General features: G+C 59.1%; 1 protein-coding gene across 1 annotated transcript; it reads right to left on the bottom strand.

Moving 5' to 3' along the window:
* Positions 1–481: 481 nt before the first annotated feature.
* NDST1 (N-deacetylase and N-sulfotransferase 1) lies at positions 482–22,088 on the bottom strand. The gene is made up of 15 exons (XM_063349240.1): positions 21,961–22,088; positions 9,797–10,692; positions 8,707–9,189; positions 8,410–8,497; positions 8,027–8,181; positions 6,778–6,963; positions 6,313–6,441; positions 5,955–6,137; positions 5,624–5,720; positions 5,346–5,469; positions 4,701–4,875; positions 4,297–4,467; positions 3,267–3,376; positions 2,275–2,377; positions 482–2,157 (listed from the first exon to the last, which is right to left on the bottom strand). Exons 2-15 carry the CDS (start codon positions 10,304–10,306, stop codon positions 2,038–2,040), a joined length of 2,634 nt encoding a protein of 877 aa, XP_063205310.1. The 5' UTR covers positions 10,307–10,692; positions 21,961–22,088; the 3' UTR covers positions 482–2,037.
* Positions 22,089–22,784: the final 696 nt, after the last annotated feature.

Here is a 22,784-nt window from a genome sequence, read left to right as displayed (position 1 = left end):
ATCGTTTGTCACTCCGACAGGTTCAAACAAAACCGGCTGGGATTAATTAGGCTCCGTCTTCGTTTCCTCCAGCGCTTTGCAGGGGCCGGGCTGTGGAAGGCGGTGGGGAGGCAGCAGACGGGCGGGCAGGCTCTGGCGGGCGGGGGCTATCTACCCTTGGGAAGCGGGGAGAAGGCAAGTGGGGACCCCCCCGTCCCCCCCAAATCCCTGCCCCAGTGCTGACACGGTGCCGGATGCCGTCCCAGCTGGCTGCGGGTCCCATCCCGGGAAGAGGAGGCCGTGGGCGGCTGTGCAGCACGGCCGGATCCAGGACTAGACGGCTGCTGCCACCTCGTGCATGGAGCGCTGCTCCCACGCACACCCCCTTCCTCCCCAAATCCCCCCGAAAGATGGGCCCCAAAGCCCCCAAAGGTAGAAGGGACCCCCCCACCAAGCGGGGAGGAGCGGATCGTGCCAACGCGGAGAGAAACAGGCAACAACCTGCAAGTAAAACCAGAGCCCCCTGATTTATTAGCAGTTGGTTCAACAGGACCCTACGGCAGCGCCCGGGAGCCTCTCCCGGCACAACCCCACGGAGGGGAGGCGCAGCCCCACCATGGCCCCACGCACGGCTACGGGGGCTCCTGCAAAAATAGCCGGGTGGGAACCCCCGCTGACAGCGGGGACCCTCCGTCACTCAGGGTGAAACGTCGCGTTCCATCCCTGCTGCTCCGGAGGCGAGGGCGGCATCCCGGGTACCTCCGCTGGCGGCAACCGCTGCCATCCCGCATCCTCACCATCCGATGGGAAATTGGGGCCCTTATCCCGGTAAACTCATGGTGGCTCAGTCTCGTTTGCCAGCCCCAGCAGCAACACCCGGGGACACGGGAGAGGCAGAGCTGGGGCTGTGACTCAGTACGTCACCACCAGTATAACAACGCGTCTCCGGCTGGGAAACCGTCCCCCCGTTTCCCCACTGACCTTCGTCCACACCACGTGTAACAACCAAAGAGACCACGTAAAACCCTCGGGGTTTAGGTACAAATTCTGGCACCGAAGAAAAACAACCCCCTGCAAAACGCGAACCAAACGAACCCACCCCCCACCCTCCCCCCACCCCAACATTATTAAAATACTTTTGCTTTTAATATTTCAAGAGTTTTGAAGTTCTCAGCATCCTTCCGACTGCTGTTACCCCAACGTCCGCCCCGTCCCCGAGGGCCGGCTCTCCTCTGTGCCGGGGGACGTCGGGCACCGCTCGGCTTTACCACAGGAAACACCACGCGTGTACAAGATCGCAAAGGGGGGGCTCGGGGGGGACGGCAGTGCGCCGGGGAGCACGCCGGGGCCAGCACGCCGGGGCCAGCACGCTGGCTCCTTCTCCTGCTCGGCCACGGTCCCACCGCGCTGCCCACAGAGGGGAAGGAAGAAGAAGAGGTTGAGGAGCTTGAAAACCAACGGAGATGACAAAAGAAATCGTGCCCGGCTTTGAAAGAAAAATCTGCCTTGTTCGCAGCTTTTCCAAGCGGGTGTCAAGGGAATCTGGCAAACTCTCCTGCTTCCTGCCGTGGGGACGATGGCAGGAGCGCGTCCGGGTCCCTTTGTGCTTTGGGTCTCCACCAGCTCCGTTCCTCTTCTCCAGCTCAGCAAAGTCATCTCCAACATGCCCAGAGCAGCTCCTCCACCCTCGGACCAGGAGAGGGATGGCTCTGCCGCTGCCCTCAGGCTCGGGGGAGTCAGGCCCCGCTTTGGGCAGAGAAAGGGAGAATTTGTGTCACTTCTCCATGTTAGAGAAGGGCGGGAAGGGATCTCACCGACAGGCCCAGGAATTAAAAAGGAAAAAAAAAAAATAAAACGGAAGAGAAATGGGTGTGGGGTAGGCGCAGAGGTGGCAGCGCGAGGACCACAGAGCCAGGCCATCGCTGGGGCAGCCTCCGACACAGCCATCTGCTCCTGGGCGTCCCCTCCAAGGCCACGGCCGGGTATTGCTGAGGAAGGTCCCGCCGGGTGCAGGGGTCGGCCCCGCTCGGGTATTGCTGGGCGGGCGGCGGGCAGCAGCTACCTGGTGCTCTGCAGCTCCTCCCGCAGCCAGGTGGGCAGCGTCTGCCCCATTTTGTACAGCAGCTTGGAGAGCTCTATGTTATGGTCCCTGTAATAGTCCCGCAGGAAGGCGCGCGACTGCAACGGGAGGAGAACAGAGAGGGAGGGTCAGGGGGACCAGTCCCGAGCCCACCGCCCCAGCACGGCCCCCCAGCCCCGCTCGGGACGGTCCCGGGAGGCTTTCTGCATACTCACATCCGAATCCATCTCGGGGTACTTCCTCCCTTTGCTCTTCCCCAAGCATTTCGTCTTCCCTCCGTCCAGAAGCTGACACCAGAACCCTTTCTTGGGATCAAACCTGCAAAGTGAGAGCTCTGCCTCATCCCTCTTGCTCCCTCACACCTGCCGCAGGCAAGCACGCTGCCCGACAAGCCCCGCTGCTGCCAGCCCCGCACGGGGGCACTTCTCCACCTCTTTTTAATCCGCAATCCATCTAACATCCCATTAGCGACCCCCTGGTACAAGAGGTTCCCTGCAGAGCTGCACAGTAAGCAGCCCGACAAGGTTCATTCATCACCGCGCTGCCCTGCTGAGGGAGCACAGGGGTCTACGGGCGTTTAATTATTATTTTCTGCGGCACCTTTGGCCCTGGATGCCCTCAGGAGCCCCATGGCACGTGGATGCAGACTCAGAGCGGCCACGTACACAGGCAAGCCCAGCGCAGAGATGAATTATTCTGTTTTTAGGAGCTCTGGAGCCTCTTGCTTCCCACGGTGGGCTTTAATGTCTGGAAGACTCAGAGCAAGGTGACATCCGTGGAGGTGCCACATGGCCAGCAGAAGAGCTGCTCTGCAGTGTGTGCATGAGGAGCCGGGGTGCCGGGACTCGACACCATCCCAAGAGGCATGAACGTATCCTTGAATTCTGCTCCAGGAGCCCAGAGCTGCTCCTGGGCTGCCCAGGGTGACACCACCGTCCCCACCGTGGTGCCTGGATAAGCACAGCCAAGCGGGATGCTTCTTGAACATTATTTCTGATTGCAACTACCCTGGTGTAGGTCGCAGCAAGGAAGAGTTGCTGTTCTGGCCTCAGGTGAAACCTTGGTGTCATCAGAACCAGCAGCAGCTCCGCGGTGAGCCCCAGCGCTGGGGGCTGCCCTGGGACAGCGCTGGGCGTCCCCAGGGGCAACCCGCTGCACCGGCAGCAACGGCAGGCTGGAAGAAGGAGAAGCTCAGGGAAGGACTCACGCCAGGGTCTTGTGATAATCGATGAAGTTGGTCACGCCGAGGAATTTCTGAACCGTCTCCATCACTTTGGCGGGTTCCGTTCGGAGCAGCTTGCCATCCAGGACCAGGATCTGCAAGGAGCGAGGCAGAGCGGTGAGGTCCCGCTGGCGCCCAGCCCTGCTCTCCTGGGGCACGACGCCGCCTTCGCCGCACCTTTTGCCATCTCGGAGCCAAATTTGCCACAGCCAGCACAGGGTCCCCTTTTGAATGCTAACCCAGTGTTCACTTACACCGGGTGTTGGAAAATTAAATGTAAATAAAAGCCAGGGCCAGGATCCATCTAGGACAGCATCAGAGCTTCGGCTCAGGGCCACCCAACCCAGGGCCAGCCAGGATTGCATTACAGCAATTACACCAGAAGCAGACAGCTAATAGACTTTATAAGGTTAAACGACGGTGGAAAAATCATTCAGGGACTGAGCGGAATGGCCCGACGTGGCCCGTACACTGCCAGCAGCGCTCCACCGTGCGGGTCACAGCCGGGCTGGCATCCAGCCCCCATTTTCCCTGCAGGCAGCTCGAACCACGGGCAGCTTTGCCGGCTATTTTTGTCCTTCTTCGATGCCACGGTGACACCAGACAGGGCAACCCTGCGGGTGTCTGTGGCTGAGAGCGTCGGGCAAGCAGTGGGTGCCCCTGTAGAGCCACCCACAGCCCTCCACCCCACGGCCCCCTTTCAACCCTGCTTTGCCAGAGGACCAGTGGAAGGACCTACCTGCCCAGGACAGGCACAAGGACATCTTTGTGCATCATCCATCACCAACCTCACACTACAAGGCTTTCCTTCTTGTACAATATCTGCTTTCTACACCTTCCCCAGGCACCTTTACTCCTCCCCCTGTGGTTTTTAGGGTGTAACAAAAGCAGCTCTTACGGGAGCACCCTCACAGCTGAATTTGGACCCAAGCTCTCTTCCCCCAGCATCCTTGCTCGGGCGATGGGGGCTCCCTGGGGTGCTGCCACTGTAGGAGTGGGGTGCTCCCATCCCTACCTGGTTGGCGTGGTAGCTGTTCAGCCAGCGCTCGATGTGGGTGGCGTACCAGCCTGGCACCAGACAGCGGTTCTGCAGGGTCCGCAGCTTCGGAGCAGCCTCGGGTCCCGCCGTGATCACCTCGTGGAAGGTGTATTTCAGGGCGACCGGGTCGTCGTGAGCTCGCTGGTGCTGTCAGGCATGAACAAGGCAGGTTTGGTCCTGGAGCAACCCAAATCCTGGGCTGCCCATGAGGCACCGTGGCTCCCAGGCCACCACGCCGTGTCCTCGCACGTCTTGTTCAGCCAAAAAGTGCAGCGTCCGCAGCCACCCCACCTCCCAAACGAAGGTGATGGAGGGAAGCCCCTGGCCCACCGCTCCATAGGGGGGCCCAAGCCGGGGAGAGGCAGAGGCAGGCGGCTCACCTGATACCAGGAGTAGGCTCGATCTGCAGGGTTGATGAGGATGGTGATGACTTTGGCCTTGGAGAGCAGGGCTGCAGCTCGTCGGGGAGCCACTTCTGAGTCAAAATAGTTGGCACTTTTCTCAAAGTAGAAGTCGGAGGTGGTGTTGGAGGGGATGGGGAAGAACTCCATGTACCTGGGGGAGGGACAGCGTGAGGCAGGCCGATGGGCACCACAGGATGTCCCCAGCACTCCCCCTCGCAGGTGACATCTCAGACAGTCTTTGCCATGTACTAACCCTGCAGGGTCCTCCCAGGTCTGACACGCTGCCTGGGGCTCCGCAGTCCCCTCCAGCCATTCTGGAGGGCCAGGCCTCACCAGATTCTCCAGGCAGACCCCGAAACCACAGGGCAGCAAATGCACACAAGCCCGGCTTCTGCCAAGAACGCTTCTGAGTCCTGGCAAGTGGCCTTACGGACTCAGGGTGTGATGGCCTGAAGGCACACTGCAGAGGCTGTGCAGGATTTGTCCCACCTTGCAGCACCCAGGTGCCCTCTGCCAAGAGCCCAGTAGCTGCGAGGCTGATAGGAAACCCCATGGTGCCGCTGCTCTAGGTCCCAAAGGAACCAGCACTCCCAGCTCAGCCCCCGCGGCGGGGAGACCTACCAGTCAATGCCCTTGTGATAGTTGTGTCCGTTGAAGAACTGTATCTCCTCGAAGGTCTCTGAGCTGGGGTAGTTGCTGCTCAGGTCCGGGTGCATCCCCAAGAAGAGATAAAGGGCAGTTGTTCCTTCAGACAGACAGAAAGCGGGAGCTGACTTGGGCCAAATCTCCCTCTGCGCTCTGCTGCAGGGCAGGAGGGCTGAGAGGGGCTCTCTGGAGGTGCATGGGGGACCCCGCAAGCCTCCCAGCATGCTCGCAGCACCAAGGGTGAAGGGAATCACCTGTTTTCTGAGGCCCGATGATGAGAAGCTTCGGGAATCGATCACAGGTCTTTTCTTTGGACCAAATGTCTTTGTGACGCTTGTCTTCACAGGGATCCTGAAATGCAGGGGAGGGGGATCAGAGACAGGGCAGCCTGGAACAGGACCACGCACCACTGCTCAGACCCCTCCAGCCTGAGCAGACATGTGGGGAGGCCAAGCTGCTCAGCAGGCAGGGCAAAGACTGGGGTTATTTCCAGCTCTACGGGGCAAACTCCTTCCTGGTACCACCCACAGAACCACAAAGAGGTGAAACACCCCCTATTCCCCCCATTCCAGGCATGAGGGGTACCTGCCACAGCGGGTCCTTCTCCTCGGAGAAGATCTGGAAGTATTTCTGTGCCAGCTGCACGGGCGGCAACGTCTGGAGCTTCAAGTTGGTCCAGGAGTTCAGGAAGCGGACCAGGTGCTTGAAGGTGTACAAGCCCAGGCGGTCATTGCCGTAATTGGACAGGTGGGTCATGAAGATGCTGATCTGAAGCGGAGAGGATGGAGCAGGGGTTAGTGGAGCCTCAGCCAGCAGCCATCCCATGCAAACGGCTCCCACCCTGGCAGAGGACATCAGAACAATGCCCACAGTGGCACTGGGGGACAGCTCTACAAGAGATACCTGTCCGTCTGTCCCCAGACAGATGGACAGCAGTACTCACGGGGTTGAGGAGCACTGTCAGGAACAGTTCGCCCCCATTGATGATTTTGTCCAGCTCACTGGAGCCACCCGGGTATTCGTTGTAGAAGATGGTGTGCGTGAAGAGGCCGCAGGTTTGCCGGGGGAGTACCTGGGGCAGGAGAAAGACAGGGATGGAGCATGCACGGCTGGGTCCTCTTCCACCTCCAAAACGAAAAGGGCGTCCTCAACCCCTCAGGGGTCAGGATTGGCTCCACTGCCCCTCACCACCTTTGACTTCAATCCTGATGATCACAAGGGACGGAGGTGGACAGATGGAGGAATCAGAAAGTGTCCTCACACAAACTCCCCCCATGCAGGAGAAACACAGGACACAGCCCCCTCAAATCAAAGCATCCGAGCGGCCCTGAAACCACCCGCCGAGGTTCTGGGTTATGGTGGGGGAGGCGGCAGAGAGAAGCACAAGAGATAAAGCCTGGCCGCCTACCATGATGCCATCGTGGATGAAGCCACGGCGATAGCGAGCAGGTTTCAGGTGGGGGTACTCCTCTGTACTCGTCACTTTGATTGACCAAACCTGCTTCCAAGCTTCGTACAACTGCACGTGGACGGGGTACACACCCGAGTGGTGGGGGGCCACAGCGTACCCCATGTCAGTGGGGATGCCGTGTTCCTGCAGGGAAGAGAGCAGGGAGTGGGTGACCATGGAGACCCCCAAAACCACAACGTCCCAAACCAATTTCTCCCCAGGGGACTGCCCATTCCCAACTACAAATAGTCAATTCGTGGCTCTGGAGAGCAACCAGGGCAGGGCTGTGCCTGCACATCCTCTCCTGAACAGGGCTGCCTCCACGAAAGGGAGCCCAGCAGCAGACGTGCTGGGTGGACACTCAGTCCTCTGCTTCATGTGGACCATCCTCATCCCTGACAATTCTGCTGTCACCAAAAAAAACAACAGCAGCAAAGCTTTTCTGCGGAGAACAAAGAGATACATCTACACAAGATCGTAAATTGGCTTATACCAGTAGATATAAAACAGCCTGGAAATTCTGAGCTGGACAACTGCCCATCCCAAGTATGGATGGGCCGGTCTCTCTCTAATTAAGCACCTCTAATTATCAGGCAATGAATTTAAGTTAGCTTGAAGATCCCTCTCTTAGGCCATAGGACTGAATTATTATTGCTGGGTCTGGCTTTACTGGGTTTGGATTCAAGACAGCTGTGAGCAAACCAGTCGGTCACAGCATGATCCGGCCTCAATGCTGGCTTTATCCAGGGCAGATAAAGGATGGTACAAGAGGATGGTCAACCCCTTACCAAGCTGAAGGTCAGAGCCTGACTTTATAAACTAAACATGTCCCCAACAGCTCGGCCTGCAGAGGGAGTTTCTATCAGCAGAAGCCTCCCGGCACATGGCCACCCCTCCAGGACCCTGCATCACAGCCCAGCACAGCAGCAAACCACGCCGGGCTGAGCACCCAAGCCTAGGCTCAGCTAAAACCCAGCACACACCAACCCGAGCAGACGCTTCCTCCTACAGAGCCATGGGTCAGACGTCCACATCCCCCACGGATGGACCCCCACATCCCCCCGGTGCCAGGCGCAGCAGGCACAGCTCCAACACGCGGATGATGTCTTCCCTTGAACGGGCAACCCAGGCAGCTGACTGCCTCTCTGCCTCCCTTCTCCCGTCCTCCCCCCACCACAAGCACCCCCGCCGGCGGCATCTTACTCACGACAGCGAATTTCTTGTTTAATGTCATCTGCTCGGCGAGAACCGACTGGTTGTGGAAGAGGTGAGGCTGCATGTGGCTCCACATGTGGGGGAACCACCAGAACTCCCTCACGTAGGACAGCAGCAGGTCGTCGCCTTCGTCCTCGGCATCGGTACCTGCGGGCACGATACTCGCTGTCACCGCCAGGCACGCGGAGCCGCGCACTAGCAGATGGAGCAGAGGGAGGGGGGACCCCTCTCAGTGACCAGGTGATGGGGGCAGCAAAGGGGGGATGCCCGAGAACCCTCCTGCAGCCCCAACTTCGGCCTCTTTGAGCACCGGTTTGTGCCTCGACACCAGCCGTATGGCACCAACAGGCAAAGCGATGCCCTTGCCCTCCTCACCTGTGTGGAAGAATTTCCCTGAGTATCCCAGGTTGAAGGTGAAGTTCGGGATGTGGGTGCGCAGCTCGTTCTGCGTGTCGAATAGTGCCTGGAAGGGGGGGGAAAGAAAGCAAGATGTCCTAAGCACATGGCCACGGGGACGGCTGTCACGCCAGGGCAGCTCCCCAAGAGCTTTGCAGAGGGGCTCCCACGGGGCCAGGGGATGCTCTGGAGGCAGGAAAGCTCATCCCTGCAGCATCCCAGAGCACCCAGCCCCACACATCCCCTACCCACCCAGCCAGGACATCACAGCCGCACCTTGACATCTTCCACCTTCATGCGCGTACCCTCCTTGCCCACAAAGATGTCGTCGATGTCCACCAGGATGTAGCGGTCAAGGGGCAGGGAGAGTCTCTTGCCTGTCAGGAAGGAGACAGAGTCCACGAATACAAGCTTGTGGAGCCAGAAGTTGAGATTGTTGCCAAAAAGCACCCTCTGGATGCCATCATGGAGACCCAGGTCCTGCATCACGGTGGTGTGCAGCGCCGCGTCCACACTCATGTGCGGGATGGACTCAGCTGACTTGGTCTTGGCCAGGAGGACCGGCTCGTAGGTGGAGTGGTTGGACTGGAAGACGGTCCAGTCCTCACCAGGGAGCACGCCCTTCTCCACCTCGCTGGGGCGCGTGATGTACAGCAGGGGCGACTTGGGGTTGATGCTGCAGTCCTTCAGCGCCAGGTTGGAGTGGAGGAAGAGGGGGAAGCCCTTCAGCTGGGCGCTCAGCAGGCTGTTCTCGTTGGCCTGCACAGGGAGAGACGGGAGCTGGAGAAGACAGCACACTGGGGACAGAGGCGTTGCAAGACACACCAAGTGCCCAGCCTGGCTGTGATGGCACCAACAGCCATGGTAAGGGGTTAGCTGGGTCACCACCCCCGGAGATTTGGGTGCTGGGTCCCACCCCTTCCTCTCCTGACCATGGGGCACCCTCATCCCCCTCGCACGCACACTCCTGCTCACATACAACGTACAAAGCCCCCTGGGACTGCGAGCCCTGAGCAGGAGAAGGGGGCTGCCGAGCAAAATACCTGCTCATGTTTTTGGTGAACCCCAGCAAGGGTCACTGCTGGGATATAGGATGCTAAAAGCAACCGGAATGATCCCAGAGTTGTGCTTTTACCCCCAAAAGCCCCAGGAGCTGTACAGCCCTTCCATGGGGAGAGGGCTAAGATGGTGCCTTCTGCAAGAAGCCTGCACCCCACGCCAGGCTGCGGGCCGGCTCCACACCAACTCGGGATGGTCGCAGAAAGGAAGGGGAGGCCACAGTCCCTGCAGGGCACTGGGATCCCAGAGCCCCCGCTCACACCCGACCTGGCCACGGGGCCTCGGTTCGCCCCACACTGCCCCTTACCTTGAAGAAGCCAACGATGCCCACGCCATACTCCACGCAGTACTTGTCCAGTAGCTCCCGGTTCCAGGCATCCAGGTTGACATACTTGAGGATGTTCTCGTAGATGATGAGGGCAAAACGTCCCCGGTCCTTGTCGGTCAGCGTGGGCATGTCCCCCTTCCCCGGGGCGATCTCCGTCCTGTATTTGAAGCGACTTGACTCCAAAATGGCCACAATCTCCTGGCCCAGCTGGGAGTAAAGGCTCTCCACGAAGACCAGCACCAAGGGGTCTGTGTGGGAGGAGTCGGCCACCTTGAGGGTCTTTAGCGGCAGCAAGCGGGAAGGGGCGACCTTGGGCTCGTCGCAGTCTGGCCCCGCCACATCCCCGGAGGGCTCCAAGCCCCTTTTCCATCCATATAAATAATATGCAGAGATGAAAACACTGAGCAGGCAGAAGGCAAAGAGCAGGAGCAACACCACCTGCAGAGAGAGCTGCCGGATACCCCGCCAGGCCCTGGCCAGCACAGTCATCCTTGCATCCGCAGGGCGAGGTGGGGCCCCTCTCCCCTGCCTGCCCCCTCCCCTCGCGAGCCCCGGGGAGGGGAAGAAGCAACCAACCCACCGAAAAAAATAAGTAAAATTAAACTGAATGCTACTAATAAATTAAAATCCTAGCAGGCCGCCTGCGCAGGCTCTCTCCCCTCCAGCAGTCCGGCGTCCCTCGCTGTCCGCTTCATGTCACCATGGCAGACGCACCGAGAGTCCTCTTGCTGAGCCGAAATCCCCGCAGTGGTGGCAGCGGTGGCAGCAGCGGCCCCATGGCCTCAGCGGGACGAGGGGGCGGCGGGCGGCCTCGGCGGGCACACGGGCATGGCGGCTCCCCGGGGTGCCCCGGTCCCCCAGCTCCACACGGCGCCCTGCGGGGAGAGAGGTGGGCTGAGCAGGCAGGGTCGGCGTCGGTACCAACGCCGCCGCTTTTATTTACGCCAGCAGATCCCTCGGCAAGCTCGCCGGCGTGCCAGGGCTTGCCGTGAGAGCACCGCGAGCTCCCGATGGCGCCGGGGATGGGGCGGGAGCGCGCAGGCGCGCTGCGGGACCCCGGCTGCCATGCGGGCATGGCGCATGGCAGCACCGCCGGGGTGCTATGGGGGCCCCCCACAAGTCCCCATCGCACCAAGCAGCTGGAGAAGCAGCCCCCCTCTTCCCGTTTGCCCAGCGGGAGCCAGGCTGTGGTGAGGAGAACAGGGGTACGGGAGGTCTGAGTCTCCCATCGCTCAGCCCAGCTGGCAGGGAGGGATGCGGGCAGCCAACCAGCCGGGCAGCACAATGCCGAGCCGGGAGCCGCCAGCCAAGGTCACTGAGACAGGCACGCGGGAGCACCCACGTGGAGCCAAAGGGACCTTGGGAATATTTTTCCCTTCCCTATGAAAGGCTCATTTAAACAAAAGAAAAAAAAATAGGATGGGCACCGCTTGCCGGGAGGTGAAGGCGCCCGGGGGGATGTCAATGCAGCCAGTGTGTTTAAGGAAAATAAAAATTGTTAGCACAGTGGTTTGCAGCACCGTCCCCAAACCCGGTGCTGGGATGGGGACAAGGGCAGGGGTCCCCGCTCCTCCCTGGGGAAAGCTCCCTGTGCCCTGCCGGCACCGCAGCCAAGCACCCTCCCTACAGACACCAGTTGGGCACGTAACGGGATTAAACGTGGCCGGCTGAACGGCACTGTGGATTACAGGCTGGGGCTTGGTAGGGTAATCCTGTCATCCCTGCCCTTCCCTGCAGCAAGCTCTGCTCCAGCCTCCGCTTCCCAATCCCACCATCACAGCGCTACTTCGCCCGGACCCTGTGCACGTCGCCGGCAGCCAGCCTCCATCACTGCCTCCATGGTGGCAGGCATCACCTCCATCACTGCCAGGCATGGTGGAGCACCTGGTTCTATCAATTTCTAATTAATCTTTGCACACGTGGATGATCTCCAGGCAGGACAGAAAGGAGAAGCACAGAGGGATGTTGCTTTTAGGGATGCGCTCGTGCAGAGGGAGGCTCCCCTTCCAGGTACCATCCCTAGGGATGTGGACAGCCAGGACCGCATTATCAAGCATCTCAGCCATGACATCCCATTCCCACTCCATTTCTCTCATCTTTTAGGAGCAGCGGGTGCTGGCAGCCGTGCTCCCATGGCGATGGGCGGGCAAGTGACAGCAGGTTTGAAGCCAGCGCTGGGGACGATGGCTGATGGGCAGGAAAGACGTCCATCCTCGCACCACCCTCCATGAGACAGAGCAGACGGGAACGGGGCCCTGCGCCCACATCACCTGCCATTTCCAAGGGGGCTTCATTAGTCCATCCTCTTCTAAGAACTTTTAATTACGGAATTTAACGACCAGCCTTTGGAGACAGCATCTCCAGGCAGATGCCAGCTGACTCTCCCCAGGGAGGGAGGCTGCCATGTCAAAGCACGAAGGCAACGCCTGCCTGGGCAGGGGGCCAGCGCCGGACCCCCGGAGCAGCCAGGTGTGAGCCTGGACCAGGGCAGGCAGCGTCCCGCCCCACAAATCCACCGCCAGGGCAAAGAACAGGCAGGAATCCTGCTCTGCTGGTTCACTGTCGGAGCAAACCCTCCACAGGGAGGATGCTGAGGGGTTTGGGGCAATGCTGTGGGGTGAGGATGCTCCTGCTCAGGGGTTTCCCTGCTGGAGCAAACCCCTGCGCATCCCCAGCAGCCGTGGGAGAGCCGACAGCTCCACGCCAGAGAAGGAAGTAGGTTTAGGTCCAAGAGCCAAAAAACCAAATTCTTGAGACCAACAGCTTTTCTAAAACAAAAAGCTAAACACGATGGTAAAATAGAAGAAAAAACCACAAGAGCTGGCAAGGTGACAGCCGGAGTCAAACTTCCTTTTAACCTGATTTTTAGAAGCTGTTCAGGTGCCTTTTAAAACCACAGTTGTTATTTAAAAGGCACCAGCTGGAAATGTCAGCCTGAGTCCCACATGCAGACCTCAGGCCTCCACAAACACTGTACGGCGCCGACAGGCTGCCATCGCACAGACGGGTGCTCGGCCACAGCCGCACGACGAGGACCACAGGAGAAAGAGCCCCGGAAAACGCTGTTTTCCGGTGGGTTTCCGAGCAAAGCCCTGGCCCAGGCTCCGCTGGAGAAGACGCTCGGCGAGGAGGCTTAGCCACAATGCTCTTAATCCGGCCGCCCTGACAAACACAATCAGCATCCGAGCGGCTTCCCTGGTGCGGCCGGGAGCCTGGAGCACCGGCGGGGCCAGATCCGACCCCGGGGCAGGCAGGGAGTGCAACTGGTGGCCGGGGAAGCCCTTTACTATCAGCATTTCAAATCTAAGACAGATGCAGGAGGAAGGGGAAAACGGTTTAAAAGCTTTTTGAAATTCTCCTCCGGCATGGTCTGGGGGCCACGGTTTCCCCCCCGCTAGAGTTATTGGCTGCAAATGCTCCCCCGGGGAGCCATCGCACCCCAGAAAGGCAGAGGGGCACCAGAGGGGATGAAACTGTCTCCATCCGCAGCTTGCAGCACTCTCCCTTTAACCTCCAGCGGGATTTTGCAGGGATGCAATGGGAGGATTAAATACAAGTAAGGAAGTGCAAGCGGATCTGAAGGAGAGGGAAGGGTTGGCGATCCACGCGCAGAACTGTACCGGGGTTTGATTTATCGGGGCGTGCAACAGGTCCGGCTGCAGGTGCAAGCCGTGAAGATCAGGCAGTTCCCAAATCCTGGCCGTCCAATAAATCAACTGTCCCAACCCCGCAGCCCAGGGATGGGAGGTGAGCTCAAAACCATGGGTGTGACGGGGCAAGAAATTGCTCGTGCATCTCCCTCGCGCCACTTTGGAAAGGGATGCAAGGGAGGGAGCAAGGATCCACCATCATGGAGAAGAGACCCCAAGACCTGCTCGCCATCGCATGCATGAGGACCCCGACGCCACACTGCAGTAGCTCACAGAGCCCCCACATTTGACCCACAGAGACGGGGCCACATCCTAAACACCGCAGCCAGATGGGTCACCCCACTCCTCTCCTTCCAGCACCCTTTGGGCGCCCTTCACTCCCCATGGCTGTGGGGAGAGCCCCACCACGCCGGCACCGCTGGGTAATCACCTTGTCACCGCCACGCCAGCTCCACTTCCCCACGTAAGGCAGCCCTGGGGGTTAAGCCTGGATGGAGGAGGATTTAGAGGCAGGATGCTAAATTGCATCGCCCAGCTCAGTGATTTGCAATCGCTCCTGCTCGCTCCGACGCTTCCCTTCCCATATCCGACCACCGCAGGGCCCCACCGACGCATCTGCTTCGTCTTCCACTCAGCCATTTGATGGCAAAAGGCTACTGGAAGGTCTAAATTCAGCCAGGCTGGGACCCAGGTCCCCAGGAAGGCAACAGCGTCCGGCCCACCATGCCTGCTGTCTCTCCCATGCCTCTCGCCAGCATCCTCAGCAGTCACTACCCGGTGCCCCGCAGCCCCCGGAATCGCAAACCACCTGTAAAAGATGCACAAAAGGCAGCCGAATTATTATTAAAAGGTTTAAGTTTCCTCTAGAAGGAATCCCCTTTACTCCGCTGGTAATATTTAGAGGGCGGCAGATCTAAAACCACTGAGGTAAGCACGTCCTTAGAAAGGAGATTAATGCCACCATGTTATTCAAGAGACAACCGTGAGCTTAAGACAGGGGACCTTGCTTTGAAAATAAAAAAGTAACGGGCGTGAAAAACCTGCCTTTAAACACCTGCCTCTGCACCGCTGCCTTTACCAGCTCTGAATGGCAGCGATCCCAACTGCGACTGGAAATATCTGCAAAGACTTGGGAGTATTGGCATGGGAGAAGAGCCATCACAAGGTGCAAAGGACCACTGCCTGTCCCTGTCCCCATCACCTCCCTCCCCAGCCGGGGCTGGATCCACTGGCCAAGAGAAGGCGCAATCAGGATGCCTCAGTGTGCGGTGGTGCGACGATGCACACCGGTATCGAAGCACAGCAGGCAGCAGGTCACAGCTCCCTGTGCATCCCACCGAGGTGCTCCTCGAGCAGGGACCAAACCCCTGCACCGGAGGGGAAAAAGACACAACCTGGCATAAAAGCTTCAACTGCTACAAAACTAGGGATTTTCCTGGCGGTCCCCAATTACTGACAGCCCAGGAGAGCCTTTAGGACTGCCCCAAAGAGACACGGATGGTAGGATGAGCTATATGGACATCCAGCTGCCTCCTGCCAGGCTGCAAACCCAGGCAGGGGAGAGGGATGCGGAGCAGAGAGGGGAAAACGAGCAGAAGGACAGAAACGAGCTCGTCCTGGCTGCCCGCTCTCGCCGAGTCCGCCCGTGTGCCACCGGGGCAGTTTTATAATGCCAGCTAAGGAGCGTCTTAGTGGTAGATTACGTGGGCTGCTTAAGCGCTTTGCAAACAGTAGTTACTGTTCGCCAGAGAAAAAAAGACCATGCTGCTGACAGGGGGGCAGCCCCAGCCCCGCTTTCCTAAGGACACCAGCATTTCCCCAGTCCCCAAAAGGTGTAAAATTGAAGAAGGACCATGGCAGCCCCGGCATCTGCTCTTGGGACTGGCACCGGTGCTGCTCCCACCCGGCTCGGCTTCTCCCTGCTGTGCCCAGGCTGGACAGGAGCGAACACAAGGGAATATTGGGAAAATTTATCCCTGATTTATTCAAGGTCTGGAGCATTTGCACCCCCCAGGGGAGACTTCAGCAGGAAAATCCTCCCTTTTTCTCAGCGCTTTTATTTAAAGCTTTGATTTATAAAGCCCGGCCAGAAACGAGCAGTTGGAGCATCCACCTGAATTGCTGCTGCTGGACCAAATTTACTCCCTGGAAATAAAACTCCAGCTCCAGCCGCCCAGCACCTGCCCGCTCCTGCAGGAAAGAAACCAAGAGGAGTGATTCACCCAGCAAAAGCAGTCAAAGCTTTTCAAGCAAAAAAAAGTTATTTTTGGCCAAAGTGCCTAGCTCTGGAAGAGATATTTTTCACCCAGAAAGCCTTGTTAGCACTTCAGTTTTACTCGGAAAGATAAAAGTTGCACTTTCCTGGAGTTTTCTTCAAAAAAACAATTGTGACAATGTGTCTTCCCCTGCAGAGGGATGGAAAGGCAAGGTCTGGTGTGCGGCGAATCGCTGCAAATATTTGCTGAATTTTTAGGGGAGAAAAAACCCCAAACAAATGAAAAAAAACCCACCCAAAACACCGAAGAACTGGGTGAGGTTTCTGGAAACTTATGATTACACCTTTTTCCGTGGCAGAGCAGCTGGCAAGCCCAACTCGTGGGGCTTTGAAGACCAGCTCGAGCAAACCCCACATCTGAACCCCCATCTCCAGGTCCTGCCCCCGCTAATCTGCGTCCCCCAGCCCCGAGGTGCTGCAGCCCCCCACCAGGGAAACTGTATACAGAGGAAACCCCCGGGGAGGTCACCCCACTTCTGAGCTTTGGCTACCAGTGGCTGGAAGGTGGCAACGGTGGCTGGAAGGTGACAGCGGTGGCTGCCACCCTCCTCCTCCCCAGCACCCTGATCTGGAAGAGCACTTCTCTGCGCTCCTCCCCATTTCCCAACACCCGCATGAAATCCGTCTCCTCCATAAACTAGGCCAGCAATTAGCAGCAGTCATTAGCTTTCCTACACCCCAGGGATGCCGGGCTGGGCAGTCGACCCCCCCGCAGTGATGCTCCCCAACACCATCCCGACCAAGCACCCCGACACCCCGCAGCCAGGTTACGGTTTGTACCATCCCACCATCTCTCCCCAAAAAAGCCGGAGCAGGTTGCTCTTCCTCACCGGTATTTTTTGCCTTTGAATCCTCAGAAACAGCCTCGCTCAGAGCTGGGGGAATTCTCCCAAACCTTAATTGAAAGAGGCGCTTAACGAGGAGAGTTTCTTTTGTCTGTTAATTGAAACAGGTTCTTACTGACAAAACTCTCCATGAATTTTAAGTGGGTTCGCAGGGAGGGGGAAATCCACTCAATGAATCGGGTTTTCCTGCTTTGAAATGTGCCGTGTCGGTTCCTGTGGCTCTCCGAGTGCCCAAGAGACTTTCTGGATAAGCAGGGCCTGAATCCCAAGTATTTTAAAAAGCAAAAAGGACAAGGGGAAAATAATCTCATGTGAATTTTTATATTTCGCTGGAGCAGCAACCTGCGGTCTCACTGGCAGGTCGCATGAGGACAGGTACCCAAAAAACCACCAACTGAAAACCTCTCAACACCACCTTTTGCTGCCTCTGACACTGTGCTTGGCTGGCAACAGATGCTGGTCCTGCCGTGAGTGTGAGGGCGATGCTCGATCACGGAGAGCTGCAGGGCAGCAGTGATTCCCAATTCCTCGGCCACGGCAGCGCTGTGAGCCCCATGGGATGGGACGGCTGCTTCGTTTTCTTGACACCTTCCCGTTATGCGGAATTTGAAGTCAGTGGGAGAGCAGCTCCATCCCACCACAGAAGAACCACCAGCTGTTCTGGGGAGCGTAGGCTGCCCTGCCGAGCACTAACCCGGCCCCAAAATGGCACTTTTGCAAAGCAGCATCCATAAAACCACAGCGTGAAGCAGCTCATGGAGAGCAACCAACCCTCCGGCGCCTGCATTCATGAGAAATCCCCGCAAGGATGGAGCACTGCGTGAGCTGCCCCCTCCTGCCAGGGGCTCCCAAGGATGCTCCCGCTGGACCGCATCCATCCTGCCTGATGCCCTGATGCTTCGCTGAGCCGCAGCCAACCTCCGCTTCCCCCAGTCTGCCAGGACGGACGCCTCTGGGAGCCCAAAGCACCGGTGGGGCTGGGCGCCCGTAGCTGGTGTTGCATTAGGAGGCAGGTAAGCATGGGTGTGCTCCGGTGACGGCTCCCACCCTGGCACATCCTTTGGGAAAGGGCCGGGCAGTGCACACTGACGCACAGCCGGGATGCTCCCGAGGCCGGCACACTCCAAGGTCACAGCCGGGCCAGGCGGAGGTCAGTTCTTTTATTAGACCAACAGGCACAAGTTGGAAAAACCGACACGTTTTGGGCGCGCAGGCATTCCTCAGGCCCAAGAGCACATCTGTTTTTTCCTAAAGGCATTAGTTAGGCTAATAAAAGATATTACCTCTGCATGCAAACTTTGCCACCCTTAAAAAGTACCAGAGGCTGCAATGCTCACCAACCCGGGAGGAACGCAGAGAGCAGGAAAAGGCGCAGAGCACGGGAGACGCTTGCAAGATCTGTTTTGGTTTTACCCTCTAAGACACCCCTGGTAAAGCCCACACTTGCCCCCTACAAGCACAGCACGGGGGCTGCTGGCACCCGAGCTGCCTCTTGCCTCCCTGATTTCCAGATCCGTGCCTGAGGTTGCACAAACTGAGCAGCATTTCCCCGGGAAGCCTGTTGCTTTAGTTTACCTGCTGCCAGGCTACAGCATCAGCCCTGTCCTCTCCTTCTCCTCCGCAAGGGCTCAAGGCAAAGAAAACGCTCAAGGAACCAACCTCCGATGTCCCACCTGCCCCTCCATCCCAGTGCCGTGGTGCACCAGCACAGCCAAGGGATGAATCGAAGCTGCTGGAAGAGATATAAAATGGCCTGAGCCGTACATTTAGACTTCAGGCATCAATAGCGTTTTGCAGCCCCATTTCAGGACTGAGCCGTTAACCCTTTTTAACATGGCCCTTTTTTCTTCAGGCTCCAAGCCCTGGGGTTGCAGGGCTGTGTAAGGCTGTGAAGAAGCAGACGGTGGTTGGGAAGGAGGGGGGGATACTCAGCGAGATGCTCACAAGTAGCCAGAAGGCATGTGAGTTTTGCCAAGTCCAAGGCGGCGCCAAGAGGGCAGCATGGTGTCCTGAGGAGCAGGGACACCTCGGGGACTGTCATCCTTCCGGACCATACGCAGAGCCGTCGGGCAAGACACACATCCCCCCACACAGCAGAGGGAGCTGAGAGGGACATCCCTCGCTGTACATCCAACCCTCAACATGCCCAAGCCCAGAGAGACAGAAAACACTTTTTCTTCTCCCCTGCTCTACATCAGTGATGAGATTTCGAAGACATGTGGGGTTCCTTGTCAACAACAGGGCAGAGCCCCTGGGAGACAGTCTTGGTCTCTGCAAGAGACCTGCATCTCCGTGGCTTTGGAGCAGACCAGCAGCAGGACCGACCTCCAGGTATGCTCCCCACATAAATACTAGGGCAGCTCCTCCCAGAATATCCCACATTCAGGACCTTCCTAAACCCATCCAGGAAGGTTCGGACCACCTGAAGGCAGCACTGACGATCTCAGCCCGTTTCTTGGCCAGAGGGCTGCAGCAAAGTCCTGCTGCTTTTGGGGAGGACATGGCAACCGAGGTGCTCCCAACACCAGCCCCCTCACTGCCCGGCCGGCAATCACATGCGGGATTTACGGCTCGATATTGATTCGCCTTCTGCAAGCTCTGCCATTGCAGCCGGTGGCTTTTGCAGGAAAACAACATGAATCACAAGCTGCAGGCCGCCCTCTCCCCACGTCCGCGCTGCATGACTCACCGAGCCCTTCCAGGGGTCCCGGCGCGAGGGCTGTCCTGCTCCTCCGCACCTGGGGACTGGCACAGAGGGGGATGCAGGGGGCACCAGCTCCCGTAGGCACTTGGGGACTGAGTCATCACAGCCCCCGAGGTTTGTGAGGTGGTCTCCAGGAAAGCAGCATGCTGTTTTCCCTCCACCCGGGTCCTCCTTCCCCCATCTCAGGCTGCAAAGCCACCTGCGCACGCGTGACGATGGCACATTGTAAAAATGCACAAAGCAATGCCACCAACTCGGCCAAAACCACACAAGGAAGCCAAGGGCATTCCTGAGGTCCTAAGGTGCCTTCAAGAGCAGGGCTGGAACCATCGGTGAGATGGGAGTGGGAACCCCAGCCCTCCATGGCCTTGAAGTAACCACAAGATACAGGAGCTTAGTATCTGGCTTCTCTCTCTGCCTTAAGTCTAGCCTCATTCCACCAGGCTTTACCTCAACAGCCAAAAATATAAAAACAACTCAATAAGGTACATCTAGGAGGTAGAATTCCACAAAATGCCTTTCAAGCAAAGCTCTCCATGACCCTGCCCCAGAGCACTCCATCTCCAGCGAGAGCAGCTCCATCTCCAGTGCCCAGCCAGAAGCCCTGGAGACGGGATGCTCGGTGGGACCGTAGCCCTCTGTCCCCAGCCCAGGCACCCAGAGATGTCCCCAAAACCAAACCTGGTTACAAAAGCCAGAGCCGGCAGGTGGAGTGGGGCAGGCAGTGCCGGTGACACTCTGCAGCAGGGACACGCTCGGCCATGCCATACTTCACCATGACACGCTACTGAAAAAAATCTTAATCATTCCCTCTTCACTCCAGCCTAGTTTTTGACTTGTGAGGCGTCTTTTTTCTTCTGTTTAAATTACCACCGATAGTGCAGTAAATACGTCCTGTTGTAGAGTACTGACAGCACTGCGCAGAAAGAAGAGGGAGAAAAAAACCCCAAACAACCTGTAATAAAAAGTCTGTTTGGCTGGGATAGGTTTTCCATCCCCACCCAAACACAACCAGACCAGAACCATCAGCTTCCCAAAGGCGCAGGAAGTGGGAAAGGCTTTGTGGACATGAGATTTCCCGGTAGCATCCATGCCCCATATCAGCGCTCCAGGCGGGAAGGGAGGACTTTGGGGGCTGCAGCTGGCGGGGTGGCACAGCACGCACCAGTGCCGAGCGAGGTGACCCTGCAGGGTGGCCTGGGGACCCGCAGGATGGTAATGTGGGAAGTCCTGGCTTCCCCATACCCATGCACAGATGCCCCAGACATGGAGGGGTGTCGGGAAACACGAGCATCGCCATTGCCTTCACCGTCCTTGTCAAAAAGGAGCGCGGAGTTGGATGAGCAAAGGGAAGATGCTCGGCCATCCCGCTAGAACCTTGGGTATTTTTTTGCCTGCCGTATAAAGCCCCGCACGTTTTTTCTATTGTTTAATTTCCTTCTTCTCCACCCACGGCAAGTTCCCTCAGAAGCAAGGAACTTATTTCCTATTGAATTCGTCCTGGTTGTTTTATTTGGAAAAGGACGACTTCCTCAGCCAGGGTCCCCGTGCGCAGGCGAGAGGAGCAGGCACGGGGCAGCTCGCCTCCCCAGCCTGCGCCAACCCAGCCCCTGCTAAAAAACACTCTCGAGATTAAAGTAACAAAGATGCTGCTTTGCTGCAGGAAGAGCTGCTGTTTCAAGGCTGTCGGTGACAAAGCTGCATTGCAAGGCGCCGGCTTCCCAGCCCTGTGAGCGCTGGTAGAAGACCAGCCCCATGGTGTGCTGCGGCGGCACCGGCCGGCACGGCGGGAAGGGAGAGCCACGGCGTGGGGATGCGATCGCAGCGCGGGGAGCCAGTACCAGCCTCAGAGGGACGCAGAGCCTTCCAGGTGATGCCGAAAGGTGGCCAAGCTGGCTTCTGCACCGCCGGGCATCACGGGGACAGCCTGCCTGTGCAGCGGTGGAGGCAAAAAACAAAAGACTTGGGGGAAAAAATAAATACAGCGATGCACGAAAGGCCCGGGAGTTGACCGGTGGCTGGGTAAATGCCAGGAGCCCTTCCAGAGGGAGTGATAAGGTGCTTTACGGGAACTCCAGCCAGGCTGGACAAGCTGTGCACCATCAAACCAGCTCTCGGCCATGCCGCCCTGATCTCCTGCGATCCTTTATTAAATTTAACTAACGCCACTTACGCTCCTCCAGCGTGGGGATGCCTTAGGCCTCGCACCCCTCGCCCTCGGCGCCCCTGCTGCAGCTCGGCCCTGACTGTTTGGGCAGCAGCCAGCATCCCTCCACCCCTCCATCCCTGCCCGCCGCCCAGGAGGGATGCCCGGGCCGAGGGCACCCCGGCACAGCTTTGCCTCCTCCTCCACAGCCCCCCGTTCCCGGCGGAGGGAGGGGTGGGAAGACACGGGGGGACACGAGGCCTGATGGAGCCAAGGCGAGGTGGGCTCCGCCGCCCCGGGGCAGGCCCCGCCGGACCCCAGGCCGGCTCCTCCCGGGGCGGCGGTGGGGGGGGAGCACCGGGCAACCCGCCGAGGGGAAGGGGCGGGTCGGCGCGGGGGGATCCGCCGAGGGGGGCGAGAAGGGCGGCGGGGCCCCGGCTCCCCCAGCCCGGCTCGGCGGGTCCCGGCCCGCGCTGCCGCCCGCCCTTTGTCTGCGCCGCCGCCCGCCCCGCTCGGCCCGTACCTGCCTGCCCGACCGGGCCCGCGGCGCTCCGCCAGGCCGCCGCCGCCGCCGCCCGCTCGGCTCCGCTCCGCTCGGCTCCGCCGGGCCCGGCCCCGCTCGGCGTGTCCCGCCCGCCGCCCCGGCCAGGCACCGCCCCGCCGCCCGGCCCCGGCTACGGAGCGCCGCCCCGGGGGCCGCGCCGCGCCGGGCAGGGCGGGAGGGCAGCGACAGCCCAGCACCCGGCGGCTCCCCGGGGCCGCCCGGCCGGCGTTTATTCCCCGCCGGGCACAGCTCCCGGGAGGAAAGCCCCTCTGGCCCCCCCGGTCCCCGGGGGACGGGGGGTGACCGTCAGCCGTGCCGTCATCTCCCCGGGAAGGGCTTCTTCCACCCCCCCGGGCCCGGGGCGCGGGCGATGGGCTGCCCAGCGGTGCTCCCACCGGGGAGCTCTCACCCTGATCCCCTGGGCATGCACAGAATCATGGAATCATGGAATCATTTAGGTTGGAAAAGACCTTTAAGATCATCGAGTCCAACCATCAACCTAACACTGCCAAACCCACCGCTAACCCCCGTCCCTCAGCACCACGTCCACACGTCTTTTAAATACCTCCAGGGATGGCGATTCCAACACTTCCCTGGGCAGCCTGTTCCGGTGTTTGACAACCCTTTCGGTGAAATTTTTTTTCCTACTATCCATGCTACACCTGCCCTGGCACAACTTGAGGCCGTTTCCTCTTGTTCTATCACCCATTACTTGGGAGAAGAGACTGACCCCCCCCCCAGGCTACACCCTCCTTTCAGGGAGCTGTAGGGAGCGAGAAGGTCTCTCCTCAGTCTCCTTTTCT

The sequence above is a fragment of the Chroicocephalus ridibundus genome, chromosome 11, assembly GCF_963924245.1.
Source record: "Chroicocephalus ridibundus chromosome 11, bChrRid1.1, whole genome shotgun sequence".
In the NCBI taxonomy this organism is placed as follows: domain Eukaryota; kingdom Metazoa; phylum Chordata; class Aves; order Charadriiformes; family Laridae; genus Chroicocephalus; species Chroicocephalus ridibundus.
This window is presented reverse-complemented; position numbering and strand designations above follow the sequence as displayed.